General features: G+C 45.2%; 1 protein-coding gene across 6 annotated transcripts; it reads right to left on the reverse strand.

The window, feature by feature from the left end:
* Positions 1-2,725: 2,725 nt before the first annotated feature.
* LOC142666106 (nucleolar transcription factor 1-B-like) lies at positions 2,726-21,703 on the reverse strand. 6 transcript variants are annotated; one of them, XM_075846032.1, is made up of 8 exons: positions 21,544-21,703; positions 18,100-18,194; positions 17,814-17,989; positions 15,587-15,670; positions 15,168-15,323; positions 3,924-3,988; positions 3,728-3,843; positions 2,726-3,360 (listed from the first exon to the last, which is right to left on the reverse strand). In XM_075846032.1, the coding sequence occupies exons 2-8, from the start codon at positions 18,155-18,157 to the stop codon at positions 3,353-3,355; spliced, it is 663 nt and encodes a 220-aa protein (XP_075702147.1). In that variant the 5' UTR covers positions 18,158-18,194; positions 21,544-21,703; the 3' UTR covers positions 2,726-3,352. The 6 variants fall into 6 exon arrangements, with proteins under 6 accessions (XP_075702147.1, XP_075702150.1, XP_075702146.1 ...); XM_075846035.1 differs by lacking the exon at positions 21,544-21,703 and adding an exon at positions 20,906-21,300 and having other exon boundaries at positions 3,755-3,843; XM_075846031.1 differs by lacking the exon at positions 21,544-21,703 and adding an exon at positions 20,906-21,295.
* Positions 21,704-22,028: the final 325 nt, after the last annotated feature.

Raw genomic sequence — 22,028 nt, forward strand, 5'->3', positions numbered from 1 at the left:
CTCGTCTTCCTCCAGAGCTGCAGGAGTGGTCAGAGACCAGATGGCGTCATCCATCATAACGGCACAGTTGGCGCGATGACATCATCGCGCCGATGTGGTCATTAAAGCGCCAAATGGGAGGAAGAGAACGGATATTTCCCTTTCTCGCCAGCACTAATGTAAGCAATTGTATCCGCATCCTAAGGGCTTATTCAGATGAACGTATAATACGTCCGTGCTACGCACGTGATTTTCACGTGCGTCGCATGGACCTATGTTAGTCAATGGGGCCATTCAGACTATCAGTGATTTTCACGCAGCGTATGTCCGCTGCGTAAAACTCACGACATGTCCTATATTTGCCCGTTTTTCGCGCATCACGCACCCATTGTAGTCGATGGGTGCGTGAAAACCGCACACTGCACACGGACGCACTTCCGTATGTTGTGCGTGATGCGCGCTACAGTAGTCAAAACTATGAATGAAAACAGAAAAGCACCACATGCTTCTCTGTTTACAAACATAAAAACAGAGTGTCATAATGATGGCGGCTGCGTGAAAATCACGCAGCCACGCATCATATGCTCATGACACACGGAGCTTTTGTGGACCTTTTGCGTGTGCAAAACGCACACTCTCGTGTGAATCCGGCCTAAGGATGCGGATACAATTGGGTGAGAGGTCCCGCTTAATTCGGGTTCTCTGAACCGGCTGTAAATTTAACAGCCGGTATGGGAGAACCGGGGCGAACTGGGCCCCCTTCCAGCCTTGGGCCCCGGGCACTTGCCCAGATTGCCCTTATTATAATCCGCCCCTGGTCACAGCATTGTTCCCCTTCTCATCTCCAGTAGTCACAGCAGTGTTCCCTTTCTTACTTCCAGTAGTCACAGCAGTGTTCCCCTTCTTACTTCCAGTAGTCACAGCAGTGTTCCCCTTCCCGCTTCCAATAGCCATAGCAATGTTTCCCTTCTCACTTCCAGTAGTCACAGCTGTGTTTCCCTCTTACTTCCATTAGTCGCAGCAGTCTTCCCATTCTCACTTCCAGGAGTCACAGCAGTGTTCCCCTTCTTATTTGCAGTAGTCACAGCAGGGTTCCCCTTCCCGCTTCCAGTAGTCACAGCAGTGTGTCCCTTCTCATATCCAGTAGTCACAGCAATGTTCCCCTTCTCATATCCAGTAGTCACAACAGTGTTCTCCCTCTCGCTTCCAGTAGTCAAAGCAGTGTTTCCCTTCTCATATCCAGTAGTCACAGCAGTGTTCCCCTTCTCATATCCAGTAGTCACAGCAGTGTTCTCCCTCTCGCTTCCAGTAGTGACAGCAGTGTTCCCCTTCTCGCTTCCAGTAGTCACAGCAGTGTTTCCCTTCTCATATCCAGTAGTCACAGCAGTATTTCCCTTCTCATATCCAGTAGTCACAGCAGTGTTCCCCTTCTCATATCCAGTAGTCACAGCAGTTTCAGTTCTCGCTTCCAGCAGTGTCCCCCTTCTCGCTTCCAGCAGTGTTTCCCTTCTCATATTCAGTAGTCCCAGCAGTGTCCCCCTTCTCGCTTCCAGCAGTGTTTCCCTTCTCATATTCAGTAGTCCCAGCAGTGTCCCCCTTCTCGCTTCCAGCAGTGTTTCCCTTCTCATATTCAGTAGTGACAGCAGTGTTCTTCCTCTCGCTTCCAGTAATCATAGCAGTTTCCCTACTCCTATCCAGTAGTCACAGCAGTGTTTCCCTTCTCTCTTCCAGTAGTCACAGCAGTGTTCCCCTTCTCACTTCCAGTAGTCACAGAAGTATAGCGGTTAATGTACTGTCGCTCAAACACTAATCCGAGCATCTATCTTCATGTCCTACATTATTGACAGCAATTTCCCCTTTTCCCAAGCAGTCACAGTAAGGCCTTTCCGCCTTTCTCCCTCAAAAACCTCCCCTTTCCTCTAAGGCTGGGCTCACACGAGCACGTTACGTCCGTAATGGACGGAACGTATTTCGGCCGCAAGTCCCGGACCGAACACACTGCAGGGAGCCGGGCTCCTAGCATCATAGTTATGTACGACGCTAGGAGTCCCTGCCTCGCTGCAGGACAACTGTCCCGTACTGAAAACATGGCGGACGTAATGTGCCCTTGTGAATCCAGCCTAATACTCACAGCAGAGCCCCCTTCCTTTATATACCTACCTTCATCACACAGCCCTGATGCGCCCTCTGTTGGGAGGAAGGTTTAGGAATAGCATTTTCCTGCCTGCTGTATGAAGCTTCCTGATACTGTATTGATCTCACTTAACATTATGACCCCTGTCGTGTGCTCTGCCACCATCAGTCAAGCAGAGCAGCCCATAGGCCGGTGCCTACCGTGCCTTATGGGCCCAGCTTTATAGAAAATGGGGCCCCCAGTAACAAGCAAAGTAAACCCTGTATTCTTGTCAATTTAAAATCCCTGGTGGTCTACAGTAGTAAAAGGGTTAATTGTACATTCCCTAGTGGTCTTAGGCAGTAAAGGGATCAATGGCTAATTTAGTTTGCTCCTGGGGGTCCCATACTCAAGGGTGCCCCCATAGGAAATTGTCCAGTTCTCCAGCCCAGAATGATTACTGTAAATTAACAGATCATTTTTGTTTTTTTTAGGAAAGAGAACAGACATTTTAGCTTTATATTTTATTACTTGTATAAAAATAATTTGTCAGATATTAGAATATCCAGTTCTGTAAAGCATCAAATTGCCACTAAAAACCTCTTCTGAAAAACAGATAAACAAAATACAAAAATGAATTATTTCAATTTATTCAATCACATTCCAGTTTTGCTCAGAGTTCCTTCAAATTTAAAAAAAAAGAAAAAAAAAAAAAAAGCACTGGAAAAAAACCCAGCAGCACTCTTGTCTACAGGTTGTGCCAGGTATTGCACGTAAGCCCGATTCACTTGACCTGCAATACCAGAAACAGCCTCTGGACAAGAATAGCGCTGTTTTTGGAAGAAAGCAGCCATGTTTTTCTAATCCCAAACAGGCCCCTTTAAGTTAATAAAGCATTTTTTTATAGGAAAGACGGTAAAAAAACAGAAACCTTTCATAAATTAGACTTTTTGTCCTTTTGCTTTTCTTATTCGCAGTAGGAAAATAGTGCATTAGCACAGAAAACATTAAAAAAAAAAAAAACATGGTCGGAAAGTAAGTTGCATAGCCATGGAAGGAGATCCGCTTGAGGTTCTCAATACTTGTATTACATGATACCATGGGTTCTACAGATGGTCTTTTTCCTAAAATATGCTGTATGTGATGGTAACATTACGTAGGTTTTCCCATGCTTTGAATGATGGGCTTGGTTAGATGGGCATCTGGGTTTCATTGTAGACATCTTGACCTTCTTCTTCCAGATTGACAGAAGCATCATTTTCATTCAGCTGAAAAGATCGTAGGAGCATTAACACGGGCAATGGGAAAGTGATGGCTAGGACATACTTGATCACCCACTACTGGTGCTGGTTAACACCACCACCCACTAAACCACCTGAGACAGGAGGACTTGGTCTTGTTTGCCCCCCAGGACTTTGTTTGCCAACATTGTTGGACCTGTAACCACCCATTCAAATAAGGGATCAACCAACCTTCTCTGGGCCCCGTTCTCTCTCCAGGGGCCCCATAGCAGCCACATGGGCTACATCTATAGTGTGCACACCCTAGGATCCATGGTCATGCTACATGAGATGTTTAATAACTAGAAATGTTCTACCTTCTCAGCGCACATATATAAAATAGTTGTGCTCCAACCTATTTTAGAAGATCTCTTCCTCTTACGCTTGCTCCGCGGCTGTTCAGGGGGGGTCTTGGGTGATTCGGGGGCATCTGATTTCTTTGTAGATTGCAGGAGCTCTGGGTGCTCCTCTCTGTGAACATAAATGAGGACTACATTGAAGCAACTAATGATAAAGACTTAATCATCAGTAGATATGGCTACATGACCCACCTGAATTTCGCCAGGTTCTTCTTAAAATCTTCCCTCTCATTCTTGAAATCCTGAACATATTTCTCCTGAAAAAGAAACCAGATTGACTTATTGGGTCAAACTACACAGAATCAAACGGTCGTGGAAGTCAATGGCTCAAAATATATATAGGTAGGAAATCTCCTGATTAGGACGCTGGATAAAGTTCCTGTAGCGAGTGTCTGTTGGAACACTCGTCTAAATTTCAGTCTAATATATTTTGAACCATTGACTTCCACAACAGTAATCGTGCCAAAACAACCCGGGCGATTGCTCGTCTGATAGATTTCGCTAGAGATGTGGCTTTACATCTGTGAATTACAAAAAAAACGCAGTAGGTAAGGCGCTTAATTACAACATTCACTTATGTATTGCGTAAGCCTCGGAATGTAAGCTGTCATTGGGTCACATCTTCTCGACAGGGCACTTTATCCAGTAATGGTATGAAAGATGGATCAAAAAAGGTATGTTGAAACTTTTTGTGTGATGAAAGATTGCAGGTGCATACGTAATTTTGAACTGTTGATATGAAAGACATGAGAGAATTTTTGCCGGCAGTTATATTGTTAACCAGAAAAAGTTGTGAGAAGTGATGACCTCCCCCTTTGGAATGCAGTGAGGTAGCACATGGTTGGGAGAAGTTGTAACTCACATGTGGAGTTTTTGAAATGAAAGGATTATAGTTTGGACAGTGAGGAAAAAAACCAAAAACTTGTGCTGCTCTGTTGTAGTGTCATTTGTTATTTAGTTGTTGTGCAATATCATAAAGGATTAATCCCATTACCTGTTTGCTCTGAGATAATGGCTGGGAGGTACTGACTGTCTGTAGGTGACAGAAAAGTTGGATATTTGTGAGTAATATCCTGTAGTACCACAAGGGCTTCAATGGTTAACCCCTTCCCGCCGGATCACGTATATATACGTCATTAAAATCGGTGGCTTACCGCCTTTTCACGTAAATATACGTCATGGAGATGAAGCTGGCTCAGGAGCTGAGCCAGCGACATCACCACCGGGTGACAGCTGTATGTTACAGCTGGCACCCTAAGGTATCGGCCAGGACCGGAGCTAGCCTCCGATCCGACCGATTAACCCCTCACATGCTGCGTTCAATAGAGATCGCAGCATGTGAGGAGTTTATAGCCACCGGCACCCCAGCAACGTGATCGCTGGGTTGCCGGTGGCTGCAAAGGCGATCGGAGGGCTAATGCTTACCTCCCGATCAGCCTGTAACGGAATCCTCCTATGCCCCGTCGTCGGCGGGGCCCAGGAGGCTTCCGGTAACATCGGCAAGATGGCGCCGGCCCAGCTTCCGGCTCAGAAGCTGAGCCGGCGTCATCAGCAGTGGGTGTCCGCTGTATGTTACAGCGGACACCCCGATCTATCGCCAGGAACCGGAGCTAGCTCCGATTCCTGGCATTAACCCCTTCGATGCAGCGATCCATTGTGATCGCTGCATCCTAGAGGTTTGTAGAAAATCGGCAGCCTTGCCATGCGATGGCAAGGCTGGCGACTGCTACCATGGCAACAGGAGCCCTAACAATGGACTCCTGTCTGCCATTACGTAAGCTGATTAGGCCCCGCCCAGAGGCGGAGCCTAATCGGCTTGCTGTCAGTGAACAACTGACAGTTCCAATACATTGCACTACATAGGTAGTGCAATGTATTAGAACATCAAACAAATAGTTGGACATTCAAGTCCCCTAGTGGGACTAAAGAAAAGTGTAAAAAAAAGTGTAAAAAAAGTAAAAATAAAAGTTGGAAAACATACAATAAAAGTTTCAAATAATAACACAAAACACAATCGCCCTTTTTCCCTTATAAGTCATTTATTATTGAAAAAAATAATAAAGCCATACATATTTGGTATCGCAGCGATCGTAACGACCTGAACTATAAAAATATTATGTTATTTATTCCGCACAGTGAACGCCGTAAAAAAACAACTCAAAAACACTGCCATAATTACTGTTTTTTTGGTCACTGTCTTCCAAAAATTGAAATAAAAAGTGATCAAAAAGTCGCATGTATCCAAAAATGGTACCGATAAAATCTATACCTCGTCTCGCAAAAAAAACAAGCCCTCACACAGCTCCATCGACGAAAAAATGTAAAAGTTATGGCTCTCACATCTTGGCGACAGAAAAAATACATTCTCTTTCCAAAAGTAATTTTATTGTGCAAAAAGTTATAAAAAAGTTCTATAAATTTGGTATCGCCGGAATCGTACTGACCCGCAGAATAAAGGTAACATGTAGTTTATAACGTACGGTGAACGGTGTATATAAAAAAAAAAGTGGCACAAGCTGGGCATGACATTTGACACTGAATTGGCATATCTAGGGAAACTATTTAATTTGTACCTTACGCAGCGCAATCATTTATGCAAAAGACACGTGGGGTGAAAATGCTCACTACACCTCTTAATAAATGCCTTGAGGGGTGCAGTTTCCAAAATGGGGTCACTTCTCAGGGGTTTCTTTTATTATTTCACATCAAAGCCTCTGCAATTGTGAACCAATACTTTATAAGTCGCCAAATTAGGCCTCAATTTTACATGGTACTCTTTCACTCCTGAGCCCTGTCGAATGTCCAGGCAAAAGATTAGGGCCACATGTAGGGTGATTCTAAAACAGGGAAACACCGCATAATAATTGAGAGCTGTCTTGTTATGGTGGCACAAGCCGGGCACCACATATTGGCGTATCTAAGGAAAAATTCCCATTTTCATTCTCCCACATCGTGTGCACACGAATTTCTGCAAAACACCTGTGGGGTTAACATGCTCACTACAGCCCTAGGTGAATACCTTGAGGGTGTTGTTTCCAAAATGGGGTCACTTCTGGGGGGGATCCACTGTTTTGGTCCCACAGGGACTTTGCAAATGCAACATAGCGACCAGAAACCAAATGCAGCAAAATCTGTACACCAAAAGCAAATGGCGCTCCTTCCCTTCTGAGCCCTGCCGTGTGCCCAAACAGCATTTTACGACCACGTGTGGTGTATTGCCGTACTCCAGAGAAGTTGCTTTACAAGCGTTGGGGTTCTTTTTTTTCCTTTATTTGTTGAGAAAATTAAAAATTTGGAGCTAAAGCTACGTCTTATTGAAGAAAAAGGATTTTTTTTATTTTCACTGCCCAATTCTAATAAAATCTATGAAACACCTGTGGGGGCAAAATGCTCAGTACACCCCTAGATGGATTCCTCAAGGGGTGTAGTTTTCTCAATGGAGTCACTTTTTTGGCGTTTTCACTGTTTTGGTACCTCAGGGGCTTTGCAAATGCGACATGGCCTGCGCAAACCATTCCTGCTAAATTTGAGCTCCAAAAGCCAAATGGCGCTCTTTCCCTTCTAAGCTCCGCCGTGTGTCCAAACATCCGTTTATAACCACATGTGGGGTATTGTTTTACTCGGGAGAAATTGCTTTACAAATATTGCGGTGCTTTTTCTCCTTTAGTCCTCGTGGAAATTAGAAAAAATTAGCTAAACCTACATAATCTTTGAAAGAATGACGATTTTTATTTTCACGGCCTACTTCCAATAATTTCTGCAAAAAACCTGTGGCGTCAAAATGCTCACTATACCCCTAGATAATTTCCTCAAGGGGTGTAGTTTCCAAAATGGGGTCACTTTTGGTGGATTTCCACTGTTTTGGCACCGAAAGAGCCCTTGAAACCTGACATGGAGCCTAAAATATTTTCTAATAAAAAGGAGGCCCAAAATCCACTGGGTGCTCCTTTGCTTCTGAGGCCGGTGCTTCAGTCCATTATCACACTAGGGCCACATGTGGGATATTTCTAAAAACTGCAGAATCTGGGCAATAAATATTGAGTTGCATTTCTCTGGTAAAAACTTCTGTGTTACAAAAAAAATAGAATAAAAATGAATTTCTGCAAAAAAAAAATGAAATTTGAAAATTTCACCTCTACGTTGCTTTAATTCCTGTGAAACGTTTAAAGGGTTAAGAAACTTTCTAAATGCTGTTTTGAATACTTTGAGGGGTGAAGATTTTAAAATGGGGTGACTTTTTGGCGGTTTCTAATATATAAGGCCCTAAAAGCCGCTTCACAACTGAACTGGCCCCTGTAAAAATAGCCTTTTGAAATTTTCTTGAAAATGTGAGAAATTGCTGCTAAAGTTCTAAGCCTTGTAACGTCCTAGAAAAATAAAAGGCTGTTCAAAAAACGATGCCAATCTAAAGTAGACATATGGGGGATGTTAATTAGCAACAATTTTGTGTGGTATAACTGCCTGTCTTACAAGCAGACACATTTACATTTAGAAAAATGCAAATTTTTGCAATTTTTCACCAAATTTTGGTGTTTTTCACTGGTAAATATTGAATTTATCGACCACATTTTTCCACTATCATAAAGTCCAATGTGTCACGAGAAAACAATCTCAGAATCGCTTGGATAGGTAAAAGCGTTCCGGAGTTATTACCACATAAAGTGAAATATGTCAGATTTGAAAAAATGGGTCTGGTCCTGAAGGCCAAAATGAGCTTGGTCCTGAAGGGGTTAAAGAGAAGGGGTTCTGTTTTTGTTTATTATATTGCTTTTAATATAATGTAAACAACAATTTTATTTATTTGTGTTGTCCCTTTCTACTTTTTAATGTATTCATACTTTTACTTGTCTATGGGGGCTTCCATTTCTTTTTTCATCTTTGTATGTGTCGATTAACACATACAGAGATGGAATACGGCAGCTACAATGCATAGGGCACAATGAACGGCTCCCGTCCATTACCTCTGCTATCTGGCTCTGTACTGCGCAGACGCAGGTCAGAGTCACACAGCAGAGAAGCTGTTTGTAGGGAGATAGCAGGCGCCATTATGAAGACCAGCTGCACTGCAGGTAAGGTGTGTCTGTCTGTCCCTCTCTCTCACAGACCCCCGCTCTCGTGACCCCCAACTGACACCCCCGTCGCTAGATGTATTGTCAGATGCGGCAGAGCAGAGTGGGTGCGCGCGTCTGTGCGGCAGAGCAGAGTGGGTGCGCGCGTCTGTGCAGCACATGTGGCGTATGCACGAGCGCCGCTGATCCTTCTTAGCCGCTTATCAGCCGTTTTGAAGAATCAGCGACAAGCAGCCCCCCATACACACACAATTCCCCCTAAACATGCAACTACGCCGCACACAACCCCACCCACTGTTTTTTTACGCAACACATTTTTTTAAAACGCTTGCGTAAAAAACGAACGGCTCGCTTTCCCATTGACCCAACAGGTTTTTTAAATCGTGTAAAAAGCACGTTGTATGTACTATCAGCGCATTTTACTAATTATGTAAATAAAAAGCGTAAGCAAGCGTTTGTGGTTTTTGACACTTAAAATGCGCAAAAAAAACATGTCAAATACACGCCATGTGCACCTGTCAACTGAAAAGTTATTCACTTCACTTTCCTCATTCTAAGGGTATGTTCACATGCAAGGCTTTCAGCTGTTTTTCGGGCCGTAAAAGTCCCGAAAAACGGCAGAAAAAACGGAAGCAGAACGCCTACAAACATCTGCCCTCTGGTTTCAATGGGAAATACGGCGTTCTGTTCCGACGGGGTGTTTTTTACGTGGCCGTTTAACAAAAGCGGCACGTAAAAAGACGCCCGCCAAAAAGAAGTGCATATCACTTCTTGGGACGTTTTCGGAGCCGTTTCTCATTGACTATAGAAAAACAGCTCCATAAAGATTTACGGCAGCTGTGAGTCAGGTTGCTTTGCCTTATTCACCTTGCTGTAATTCTGGGAAGTGCTCCCCCTGGTGGCCAACATAGGAAAACATGTCAAATTATTATTTCATATTTAATACTTTCCAACATGTGGAAGAAAAAATAAATAAAAAATACAGCAAAAAACGTAAAAATATAATAGAAGTAACTTACTTAAAAAAAATAAAATAAAAAAAAGTTTCATTCGCGACACATTCCCTTTAAGTCCTGATAATGGAGAATCCAGTGCAATAGGGAGAACTTTGAATGTTCTTTTGAATAATCATTGATACACCTTTAGCACACACTGCCAGCTTGTAATACTGTGTGTAAGGGTCCTTAAAAACTACCAGTTATATGCATTGTCAGACTGGCATAAGGTGGAAATCAGTAAAGACTGATTTCTAGCACGCATTTGATAATCCGGCATGGACTTTTGATGTAGTATAACATCCAAAGTCAGTCAGTCTGTAGTAGTAGTAGTAGTAGTAGTAGTGGTAGTATAACATCAGACCGCCGGATTGAATACTGTTTTAAAATAACATCCTGTATTCAGTAAATGACCCTGACACTTACCCCAATTGCCATCTGTGTTGTAGTAGTAGTATAACTACCTACACAAATAACAGTGAAAGACATTGGTATTAGCTCACACCAAGGACCCCTAAAGAAACTACCACCAAAATACATCACAGGCTGTAGGAACCAAAACCTATACCCCGGCAGCGAGGGGTTTGTAGATGTTTGAAATGAATGTGACAAACCCCTGCTTGATTCAATGTAGGTTCATGAATGTCGATTGTGTTGAAGAATTTGCTCTTGCTGTTGACAGCACTTTGTCTGTTCTTGATATTCAATACAGTGAGGGATTAGAGGAAAGGATACCAAACTGCTAGAATGTCTCGAGGAACGACTTGATATCGTATTGGTAAGACAGTCTAGGAGAGAGACTGGTCTGAGATATCTGTCGGCAAACGTGGCCAGTTTGCCTGTAGGTGGGGGATTTACCGGAGATCACCCTACTGCTCTCCGACCATGGGGTCAGGAGGAAGTGAGACAAAAATGCAGGACAGCCTTGGGGCACAGGTCCCGGCCATCATTATAGTAGAATGAGCAAAAGGAGCTGGGGCTTTAATTGTAAAGAATGTCAAAAAGAGTGATGGGAGTTGGATCTTGTGATGCTGGAAGAATGCAAAGACAAAATAACACGCTGTAAAAAAAATTGAATCGGCTGGCAGCGGTAAGATGGTTGTTTGCATGTGATAAATAGAATGGTTTGTGGAAAGTTGAATAAGGGATGGTGGATAACCAGGAGGTAAACTCTGTTAACTGGGGTATAGTTTCCAAAATGGGGTCACTTTTGGGGGATTTCCACTGTTTTGGCGCCGCAAGAGCCTTTCAGACCCGACATGGTGCCTAAAATATTTTCTAATAAAAAGGAGGCCCCAAAATCCTCTAGGTGCTCCTTTGTTTGAGGCCTGTGCTTCAGTCAATAAGTGCACTAGGGCCACAAAAGTATTCAAAACCGCATTTTTTTAACCCTTTAGGTATTTCACAGGAATTAAAGCAAAGTGGACGTGAAATTTGCAAATTTAATTTTTCTTGCTGAATTTCAACTTTATTCAATTTTTTTTCTGTAACACAGATTGTTTTACCAGAGAAACCCTACTAAATATGTATTGTCCAGATTCTGCTGTTTTTACAAATGTCCCACATGTGCCTCTAGTGCGCTCGTGGACTAAAACACAAGCCACAGAAACAAAGAAGCACCTAGTACATTTTGGCGCCTCTTTTTTATTAGAATAGATTTTAGGCAACATGCCAGGTTTGAAGAGGTGTTGAGGTGCCAAAACAGTAGGAATCCCCCAAGTGACCCCATTTTGGAAACTACACCCCTCAAAGAATTCATTTACGGTTGTTGTTACCATTTTGACCCCACAGTTTTTACACCGCACGTATTTGAATTGGGCTGTGAAATTAAAAAATGACAATTTTTTTCCAATTAAATGTCATTTTATCATCAAAATTTCTTATTTTGACAGGGAATAAATACCCAATTTTGTTGCCCAATTTGTCCTGAGTGCGGCAATACCCCATTTGTGGCGATAAACTGCCCTTTTGGCCCTTGGGAGGGCCCAGAAGGAAAGGAGCGTTGTGTTCTTAGTCCAGATTTTGCTGGATTGGTTTTCGGGTGCCATGTCGCATTTGCAGAGCCCCAGAGGAATCAAAGCAATGGAAACGCACAAGAAGTGACCCCATTTTGGAAACTACAACCCCCAAGGAATTCATTTATGGGTGTTGTGACCATTTAGACCCCACAGTTTTTTCACAGAATGTATTTGAATTGGGCTATGAATTAAAAAAAAAAAAGAAATTTTTATTTTTTCCAATAGGCTATCGTTTTAGCTCAAAATTTCTTAATTCACAAGAAAAAAAAAACCACATTTTGTTCCTCAATTTGTCCCGAGTGCGGCAATACCCCATATGTGATGATAAACTGCCGTTTGGGCCCATGGGAGGGCTCAGAAGGAAAGGACCACCATTTGGCCTACTGGGGATTTTCTAGTGCAAAGTCATGTATGCAGAAGCCCCTGAGGTACCAGTACAGTTGAAACCCGCAAGAAGTGACCCCGTTTTAAAAACTACACCCTTAAGGCATTCATCTAGAGGTGTAGTGAGCATTTTGACCAGAGACCTACACCCCATAAACTGTAATGTGGGTTCTCCCGGATATGGCAATACCCTACATGTGGCTGTTATCAGCTGCCTGTGCACTCAGCAGGGCCCAGAGGGGAAAGACGAGGGGGGATAAGTTGTGCGGAGTGCATCAGGGTAGGTAAAACTGGGGAAGATTAAAAATCAAGGCACGTATGATACATTTTAAAACAGTTTCATACAGAGCCCTGTTTTTTTTGGGACATGTGTCATATTGATCTATTGTGTCCTCCCTTATCCCCCTTTTATAGCAGACTTTGCACCTCTTGACTTTTTCCCTTCTTGCCAGTTTGGGGAACTTCTCCTGGAAAGTGTTGCCCTGGTACAATGCATGTGGCCTCGCTTCCAGAAGTACTGGGTGCCCCCCCTTCTTGGTCCCTAAAGATTAGGTTCTTGATAACCACCTCTAAAAATTCCAGGAAAGTTCCCTTCTGGCCTGTACATCCACATACGCATTGTACAACGCCATCTGTATAATGTGAACGGCCAGCTTCTTATACCACACCGCATGGCACTGTAGGGCTTCAGGACTTGATCTGACAAATCCACCCCTCCCATGTACCTATTGTAGTCCAGGATGCAGTCTGGGTTGGGGGTCTCTGTACTGGTACCTCGTACAGGTACATGGGTACTGGTGTTGCATCTCTCTTGTCTTGTACTTGACACACACTATGTTGCTGCTAGATTGTGCCCTGCTCTCACCCCTTCTGCGTGTTTGCCCAAGCAGAGTCTTAGGGAGGCCTCTCAGATTTCTTCTAGAAGTGCCGCATGCCGCAGGACTTCGGGAAGCGAGGCACTTGATGAGTGGGATGCTGGTATAAAAATTATCCAGGTAGAGGTGGTAACCCTGGTCCAGCAGTGGGTGCACCAAATCCCACACAATTTTTGCATTAACTGCCAGTAAGGGGGGGCATTCTGGGGGCTGAATACTGCGGTCCTTCCCTTCATATATCCTAAATTTGTAGGTATACCCTGATGCACTCTCGCACAGCTTATACATCTTCACGCCATACCTTGCCCTATTACCCGGCAGGTACTCGCGAAATTGAAGCCTCCCTTTAAAATCTACCAAGGACTCATCAATAGAAATACAATTCTCGGGGGTGTATGCTTGGGAAAACCGGCACTGAAATGGTCTAATAGGGGTCTCCGTTTATACAAACGGACAAGACTGGGGTCATCTCGGGGTGGGCACGGCTCATTATCAGTTTAATGTAAGAAGCAAAGTATCGGCTCATTTTTTATTTTTTTTTAGGTTCCAGTTCAGAAGTTGCTTTGAGGGGCTCCTATCAAACACCCCATTTTAGAAACTAGCATAACAGCACATAGAAAGTTTATTAACCCTTCATGTTTTTCACAGGAATTTAGAGCAAAGTAGAGGTGAAATTTAATTAATTAGGCACCATGTCCGGTTTGATTTTGGAAACTAGACCCCTTGATGAACTCATTGTAGTTTTCATGGGGTGCATGCGGCTTTTTTTATTCTATTTTTAAGTGGCGTGGTGACTAAAAAAAACAGCAATTCTACTACTGTTTTTTATTACATTTTTTGACAGCGTTCACCGTGCGCTATAAATAACATTTACTTTATTCTGCGGGTCGATCAGATAACGGCGATGCCATATGTTTAGGTTTTTTTTATGTCATGGCATTTTGCACAATAAAATACTTTTTGTAAAAAACCAATTACTTTTTGTGTTGCCTTATTCTAAGAGCCAGAACTTTTTTTATTTTCCCATCAAGAAAGCCGTGTGATGACTTGTTTTTGTTGCGTAACGAACTGTAGTCAGCACCATTTTTAGGTACATGCGATTTTTTTATCCCGTTTTTTGGGAGGTGAAGTGACCAAACAATTGTGATTCTGGTACGGTTTATTATTTTCTTTTATGGCGTTCACCGCGCAGGATAAATAACCAAATAATTTTGTAGTTCAGGCCATTACATACGCGGCGATACCAATTATGTATAGTTTATTTATTTTTTATTAATAGTAAGGGGCTGATAATGGAAAAAGGGGGATTTTTACTTTTAATTTACACAACTTTTTTACTTTGTCCCACTAGGGGACTTGAGGGCAGGAGGCCCTGATCGCCATTTTAATACACTGCACTACATGCGTAGTACAGTGTATTAGAGCAGTCAGCTACCCACTAGGCTTCCGTCGATGGCGTAGCCGGAGTCCATTGTTAGAACTCTGGTTGCCATAGTAGCCATCGCCGCCCGCTATCATGTAGCGGGCCGTCGATTGTGGCTTAACCCCTAAGAAGCCGAGATCGCTCCCTGAACACTGAGCTGTGAGAGCCTGTTGTCGGAAACAGCAGGTATCGCAGCTCAAACACGCGCCGGGGAAAGATAGCGCCGTGTGAACGCAGGTCAGTACTATTACTGAGACCGAACGATGTGCTCAGCACGACGTAATAGTACTGAGCGGGAAGGGGTTAATGAAGACATACTTGAAATATTATTATAGTCTGCTATTGGATGAAGAAATATTGTCACCTAGCCTTTTGAATGATATTATGATAATAGAGTTTGGCAATAACCCGCCAGAGGAGTATTTTGACCATACAAGCAGCGTCTGTTATTTCTCCTCTCTCGATATATATCGGTATGAAATCTCCCGATTAGGTTGCCTGGATAAAGGTCCCAGCTGGAGTGTCTGTTGAAACACTCGTCTAAATTTCAGTCTTATATATTTGGACAAAACTCATCCCTGTTATTGTTTGCTCTTCAAAGTTTCTCCGCTCCACCTACTCCACATCTAGCAATCTCATTTGTGCCCAAAATTCCATCTTCTCATACATTACCTTCTTTTTATCTGTTAACTCTTTATACTTTTGGAGTATGGTCTTCTTTATGTCCGGGTTGCTCATCTCTGGATGTAGTTTAACATAGATTGCCTTCTTCTCCACTAAGAAGCGGAAATAGGGTGAGCGGGGCCTCTTGGGAAACTCTGGGTGTGTCTAAAAAAAAAAAAAAGTAATATGAAGGGACAACAAGCTGGTGAATAGGACTTGAATTTTGGTCAAGTCACCTCCAGTACAGAGTTTGAGGACCTTTCTGTGATTGCTTTGGCTCATGGCCTCACATGGCTGTTTGGAGTTGGAAAATGAAATCATGAGCTGAATCATCATGTATGTGTGACGGATGTACTACCCACCAGCACGGAGCGCCAAGCTAAGACTATCCCAATAAGCCCACAATAGCCACAAGCAGCGCTACTGACCTTCAGTTTCTTTCCTTTATATGGATGCCTCACATGTTCTTCTGCATCTTCAAGAACTTCTGTGAGAGTCCGGAACTTCCTGACCTAACAGAAATACAGGGTTAGGCCTCATGCACACTTCCATCACCGTTTTAGCGGCCGTTTTTGATGGATCCGTGTGTCCGTTTTTGTTTCCGTGTGCACTCCGTTTCCGTTCCGTGTTTCCGTTTAAAAAACGGATGTGAACTTCACTTGAACCTGTCACATGTCCCAGGAAACACCCATAGAAAGGTTACAAGAAGTTTTTGGTGCTGTTTTATTAGCTTTCAGAGCATAGAGAACAGTTTGAGATTACTCTGCTTGGCTTACTTTGGATTTACGAGTCGTAATTACGACCCAAAATAGCAGGGCCCATAGACTTCTGTTAGCCACGGGTACCTTCCCGTTTTCTCACGGGAAGGTGCCCGAGCCGTTAAAAAGCTAGAACATGTTCTATTTTTTTATTTTACGGGCCGTGCTCCTATACTTTATAATGGGAGCACGGCTCGGAAAAACGACCGGCTGCCCGTGCTCATCTCCTGAAATACTCTGTGCTGCCTTAAACTCTGTGGACAGGTCAGGATCCTGTTTCTTTAAAATGCTGCTGGAGAACCCGCTCGATCCACGATATAAGGCTGCGCTACAGTGCAGCATTTAAAAGAAACAGGATCCTGACCTGTCCACAGAGTTTAAGGCAGCACAGAGTATTTCAGGAGAGGAGCGTGTGATTGGCTGCAGAGGCCGCGGCAGCCTGTGATTGGCTGCAGAGGCGGTCACGTGACGAGTGTGACCGCCACTACAGCCTGTGATTGGCTGCAGCGAGCGGTGACATGCATGAAACGTCATCGCTGGAGGCCGGACAGGAGGAATGTAAGTATGAACGTATTTATATATTTTTTTTATTACATTAAAATTTTATTTTCCGCGCGCCGAGCATGGTACTGTCAAGGTTGCTGAAAGAGTTAGTGCAGCCCATTAACTCTATCAGCACCCTGGACAGTACCATGCTCGGCGCACGGTCCGAATCAAACTTTTTCGTGAAATTCGGCGAACTAGCCGAACCGAACTTTTCATAAGTTCGCTCATCTCTACTAGAAATAATACAGAATACAACTGTGCAATGTCTACGCTACCCTCTGACACACTTGAAACTGCGCAAAGTCTATACCGGTCAGAATTTTGGGATTGCAAAGCACATGTTATAAGACAGCAGGTCAATGCGAAAATAACATTACTGTGGGTGTGTAAAGTTTACCTACTGAGAATTACATACAAAGGAACAAAAGAAAAGCATGCTCAGAAAACAAGCAGTGCAATGTGTGCATTTACTTATCTTGTGACGGTGGGCACTAGTTCCCTTCTGCCATCTGCGTGTCAAAAGCTCCTTGGCAAGCTCCTCCCACGCGGCGTCCTTTTTATAACGGTCGTGGTAGCATTCTGTGCGCGTATCCCACAGTTCTGGGTGATCCTGCACCAATGCTATCATTCTTTCCACATCCATCTTCAGAACTGACTGGCTACTGTAGACTGTAAGTCTGTGAACTTTGTCCCACCCAGCCGTTGCTATGGCAACGGATCAGTCAAAAACGGACAGCACACGGAAGCCTTCAGTGTGCCATCCATTTTTTTTCACTGACCCATTGACTTCTATGGGCCACACGGTCACTGAATCACTGAGCAAAGTAGGACATGCTCTACTTTGCACGGAACGGAACAACGGATCCGTTTAAATAACGGAAGTGTGCATGGGGCCATTGCAATGAATGGGTTCAGGGTGCTATCAGTGACAAAAACGGATAGCACCCTGAAGGAAAAAACTGACGTGTGCATGAGGCCTTAGCAACAATGTTGGTTAGTAAATTTCTTGCAGATAACATACTAACAAGTTTGACGAGAATTGCTCCAGAAAATACAGGATGTCTAGTTCATAAAAAAGGTGGGCGACTATGACCATGATCACCGATGAAGTTCTCAAGCTTTCCCAGACTCCTGGAGACACCTTTGTGTCAAACTATTCTTCTGTCCAACCACTGGTATTATAGGAGGTCATGTAGTGGGGGTAATAGTGCCCTCAGCTTGAGGACTACTAGAAGAAGTGTACCATGGTCTTGGATACTGGTAGCCTCTGAGATGTTGGAAGTTTCTAATGGATAGGTGGCACGCCAAGGGAATTAAACCTAGTACCACATGAGTGCGCTCCACATCTCACCTCAGATGTGACCTCTACCCACTTTTGACGACACATGTCCCCTGTATAGGTCTTGAAGGCCAGCTTATTCCAGTCCAGACGAGACTCCGTGGTTTTGCATTTTGTACTGTCACTGCTGGGCAGGATGGTCTTCATGGTTTTCAGGAGAATAAGCGTGTCCTCTTGAGACCAGATATCTGTGAAGGAACAGACACAAAGTATGTATTGAGGCTGGACAGGAGAGTCTTCCTGTAGAGAACTGTAGGACAAGCTGAGGAGGGTCAAAGCCAAAGCCCACTCTCCTTACCTTGATCACTTGGGGCAGTCATGGTGTTTGTTTCTTCATTGCCTGCTGCTCCGTTCATTCTCTGCCAGGTAGATACTTAGCACCTGTCCAGGAGACTAAGATGGAAGATGCCAGGTTAGGGGGGGGGGGGGTGTATTAACGGCAATTTGGGCATATTACAAATACTATCTTCATGTACTAACCCAAGTAACATGGAGAACCTACCACCCTCCATCATAGGCCAGGGCTCCCTCTGCAGGTTACACCTAGGAACGTCTACGTAGTAGACCATTCATCTACATGTAACAGAATATATGACATTATGTGTGGGGTGCACTGTATTTTCAGGGGCTATTGGCTCAATGACCTTGGCTCTGCTGGCTGCCAATGAATATTGTTATACAAGGGGTGTATTCGGTACCAGACAATGATAGCAGTGATTATCAGTCATGTTTTACAAGGGGTTGGTGGGTTTTCAAGGACCTTTCATGGTGAAATATCTTGTCCCAATGAGAACTTCTATCAGAAATGCTTGGAGATCTCCAACAAGCTGGATATGCCATTGTTTTCTCAGGAGATGGAAGGACTGGAAGTTGGCGGCACAACAGTAAGTCTGATAACAGAAGAGATGTCCGACATCTGGCACACATGAGATAGTGTGGCCAACAGTTGTCAGCCTTGATGCCCCCAATAACAAGCATGGAATAGAATGTAAATGCACAAACTCACAGCTCATTGCACCCAACCCAGAATAACGGATCCAGAATGTCTACAATATAGAGATTATGGGCTGCATCATGTCAGCTACAAGTACCTATAGGATATACAGTGGGTCATAAGTATGTGCCCCCTGCTCCATCAGACATCTATAGAATATTGGTGTCTCTATAATATACAGTGGGTGCAGTGAGGTATAAGTATGTGCCCCCTCCTCCGGTATCTCTATATTGTACAGTGGGTGGAGTGAGGTATAAGTATGTGCCCCCCTCCTCCGGTATCTCTATATTGTACAGTGGATGCAGTGAGGTATAAGTATGTGCCCCCCTCCTCCGGCATCTCTATATTGTACAGTGGGTGCAGAGAAGTCGCACTGGCAGCTGTAGATTTCCCGGGGGACGCCCGTCTCCTCCGCCTGCAGGGGGCTCCCACCGCCACCTCTTCCCTTTGGCCTCATGCCCACTTCAGTGTTTTTCTTCAGGGTGCTAGCCGTTTTTCTGACGGCTAGCACCCTGACCCATTCATTTCAATGGGGCCATGCACACTTCAGTTTTTTTGACGGTCCCGTTGCTCTGTTCCGATCCAAAGTAGAGCATGTCCTACTTTGGTCCGACATTCCGTGACCGTGAGGCCCATGCAAGTCAATGGGGTCGTCAAAAAAAAAACTGAAGGCACACGTTAGGCCTCCGTGTGCCGTCCGTGTGTAACGGGCGGGCAGTAATACATTACAGAAATACTACACTAATCGGCAGCCACTTGTCTCTATCAATCTCTGATAGAGAAAAGAGGCTGCTGATTAAAAATAAAATAAAAAGAAGTTCATATGTACCCGATCGTTGTCTTGGTGACGAGTCCCTCTTCTTCCTCCAGTCCGACCTTCCTTTATGACGCAGCAACCTGTGATTGGCTGCAGAGGCCGCTGCAGCCTGCGATCACATGGGATGAAGTGGCATCCCTGCAAGTCAGCCTTCTGACGTGCGTGACCGCCACTACAGCCTGTGATTGGCTGCAGCGGTGACATGGATGAAACGTCATCGCTGGAGGCCGGACAGGAGGAAAGGAAGTATGAACTTATTTTTTTTTATTTCGTTAAAATTGTATTTTCCGAGCATGGTACTGTCCAGGGTGCTGAAAGAATTACCGCCGATCAGTGCAGCCCATTAACTCATTCAGCACCCTGGACAGTACCATGCTCGGCGCTCGGAAACACGGAGTGCACACGGCCGCTAAAACGGGCACACGGATCAGTCAAAAACGGCCGTGAAATGGAGTCGGAAGGGTGCACGAGGCCTTAGTTTTTTTAATGGATAGCATCCTGACCCATTCATTTCAATGGACCCATACACACTACCGTTATTTTCACGGATCCGTTGTTCCGTTCCATCAAAAGTAGAGCACGTCCTACTTTTGTCAGTGATTCCGTGACCGTGGGGCCCATAGAAGTCAATGGTTCAGTGAAAAAAACAGGAACGGCACAAGGAAGGCTTCCGTGTGCCGTCCGATCCGTTGCCCTAGCAACTATGGGTGTTTCCAGGGATATGCGACAACTTCAAATTAAGTTTAAAACGGAAATACGGAACGGACACGGAGTACACACAGATAACATAACGGACACACAGATTCGTGAAAACTGAAGTGTGCATGAGGCCTTAGTACCCGCCCAGCACCGGGAGGAGACGGGATCCGAAACACAACAACGCGAGGCGGATCTCCAATCTCCTGACCGGGGACGGTGCGTATAGTGCCGAAGATCGTCCCATGAATCTCCCTCTGAACCCCTGGTCCCCGTACACTGCCCGTCCGGGTTCCCACCTCCTCCAGCCGGTGACCTGATCCGCCTCATAACGCAGAAGACAGCGGCACATCCCATGACCTCCGCCCGATCTATCCTCCCCGGCAGACATCCAACGCACCGGAGCCCCTGATAGAATCACCCTGAAACCAGCGACGCGTCCACGGGGACAATGTAACCGGCCGCCCCCGCCCGATCTCCTCCACAACTCACCCAGTGACCCTTCTGCTGACGATGTCGAGCGCGTCCCCAGCCGCGCACCACGTGTCCCCTCCGGAAACCCCCGCACCGGACGACCCTCGTGTCTCCCCGCCTCACCTGCACTGCAGTCCGGGCTGAGAGACCTCGTGGTACCGGAGTCCACTCCTCTCCCGGATCTGCTGCTCGTTGTGGTGAGACGCGCTTCTCCCGACTCTCTGTGGCTCCTCCGACCTTCTTGTTCTCCCCCAGCTGCTCGGCCTCACCTTCCGGCCGCAGGGAGGAGGAGGAGCCGCCGGAGCCTCTCAGGAGAACGACCTCACCAGACCCAGCGCGGAACTAGCAGCCTGGCCGAGAAAAACAAGAGGCTCCCGAGGCAGCAGGAGGAGGAAGAAGAGGAGGAGGGGAGACGCCGACCGCAGGGAGCGATAATCCGCTCTTGTCCATAGTAATGTGATCAGATCTTTCCCGTCCAACAATAAATAATGTCCCCACTGATCGATCTAAGATCGCCCGATTCATGATAAAAACAAACTAATCGTGTGAACGGGGAGCGGAACGAAATGGGAAGTGTAAACGGAAAAGGTGGAGGAAAGAAGGGTACGAGCAAGCGACTACACCCGGTCTCTGGAGGTGATCACGTCTCCCAGAAGCGGTCACCCTGCCACGTGTGGAAACCCCCGGAGCACGCGGTGTTCTGCGGATCATCCGTCCAGTTCTCCCCGGATCCCAGAGCGGCCGGCGCCCTCCGAACTTACCCTCTGCTCGTCTTCTGCAAGGACAAAAGGCGCTGCTGGAGCTCAACGTGTGGATCTTGGAGAGAAAGCAACTGCAGCAGCCGCTGGGTAATGGCCAGAGCTCCGGGGGAGGCGCTGCCTGATCCTCCCATCACTGTTTCCCTTCTTACTTCCAATAGTCGCATCAGTGTTCCCCTTCTCGCTTTCAGTAGTCACAGCAGTATAGCTGTTAATGTACTGTCCCTCTAACACTAATCCCAGCATCTGTCTTCATGTCCCTACATTAATGACGGCAATTTTCCCACTTCTAGTAGTCACAGCAACGTTCCCCTTCTCATTTCCAGAAGTCGCAGCAGTGTTCCCCTTCTCTCTTCCAGTAGTCGCAGCAGTGTTCCCCTTCTCGCATCCAGTAGTCGCAGCAGTGTTCCCCTTTTCGTTTCCAGTAGTTGCAGCAGTGTTCCCCTTCTCGCATCCAGTAGTCGCAGCAGTGTTCCCCTTCTCGTTTC

Source organism: Rhinoderma darwinii, chromosome 13 (genome assembly GCF_050947455.1).
Source record: "Rhinoderma darwinii isolate aRhiDar2 chromosome 13, aRhiDar2.hap1, whole genome shotgun sequence".
NCBI lineage: Eukaryota > Metazoa > Chordata > Amphibia > Anura > Rhinodermatidae > Rhinoderma > Rhinoderma darwinii.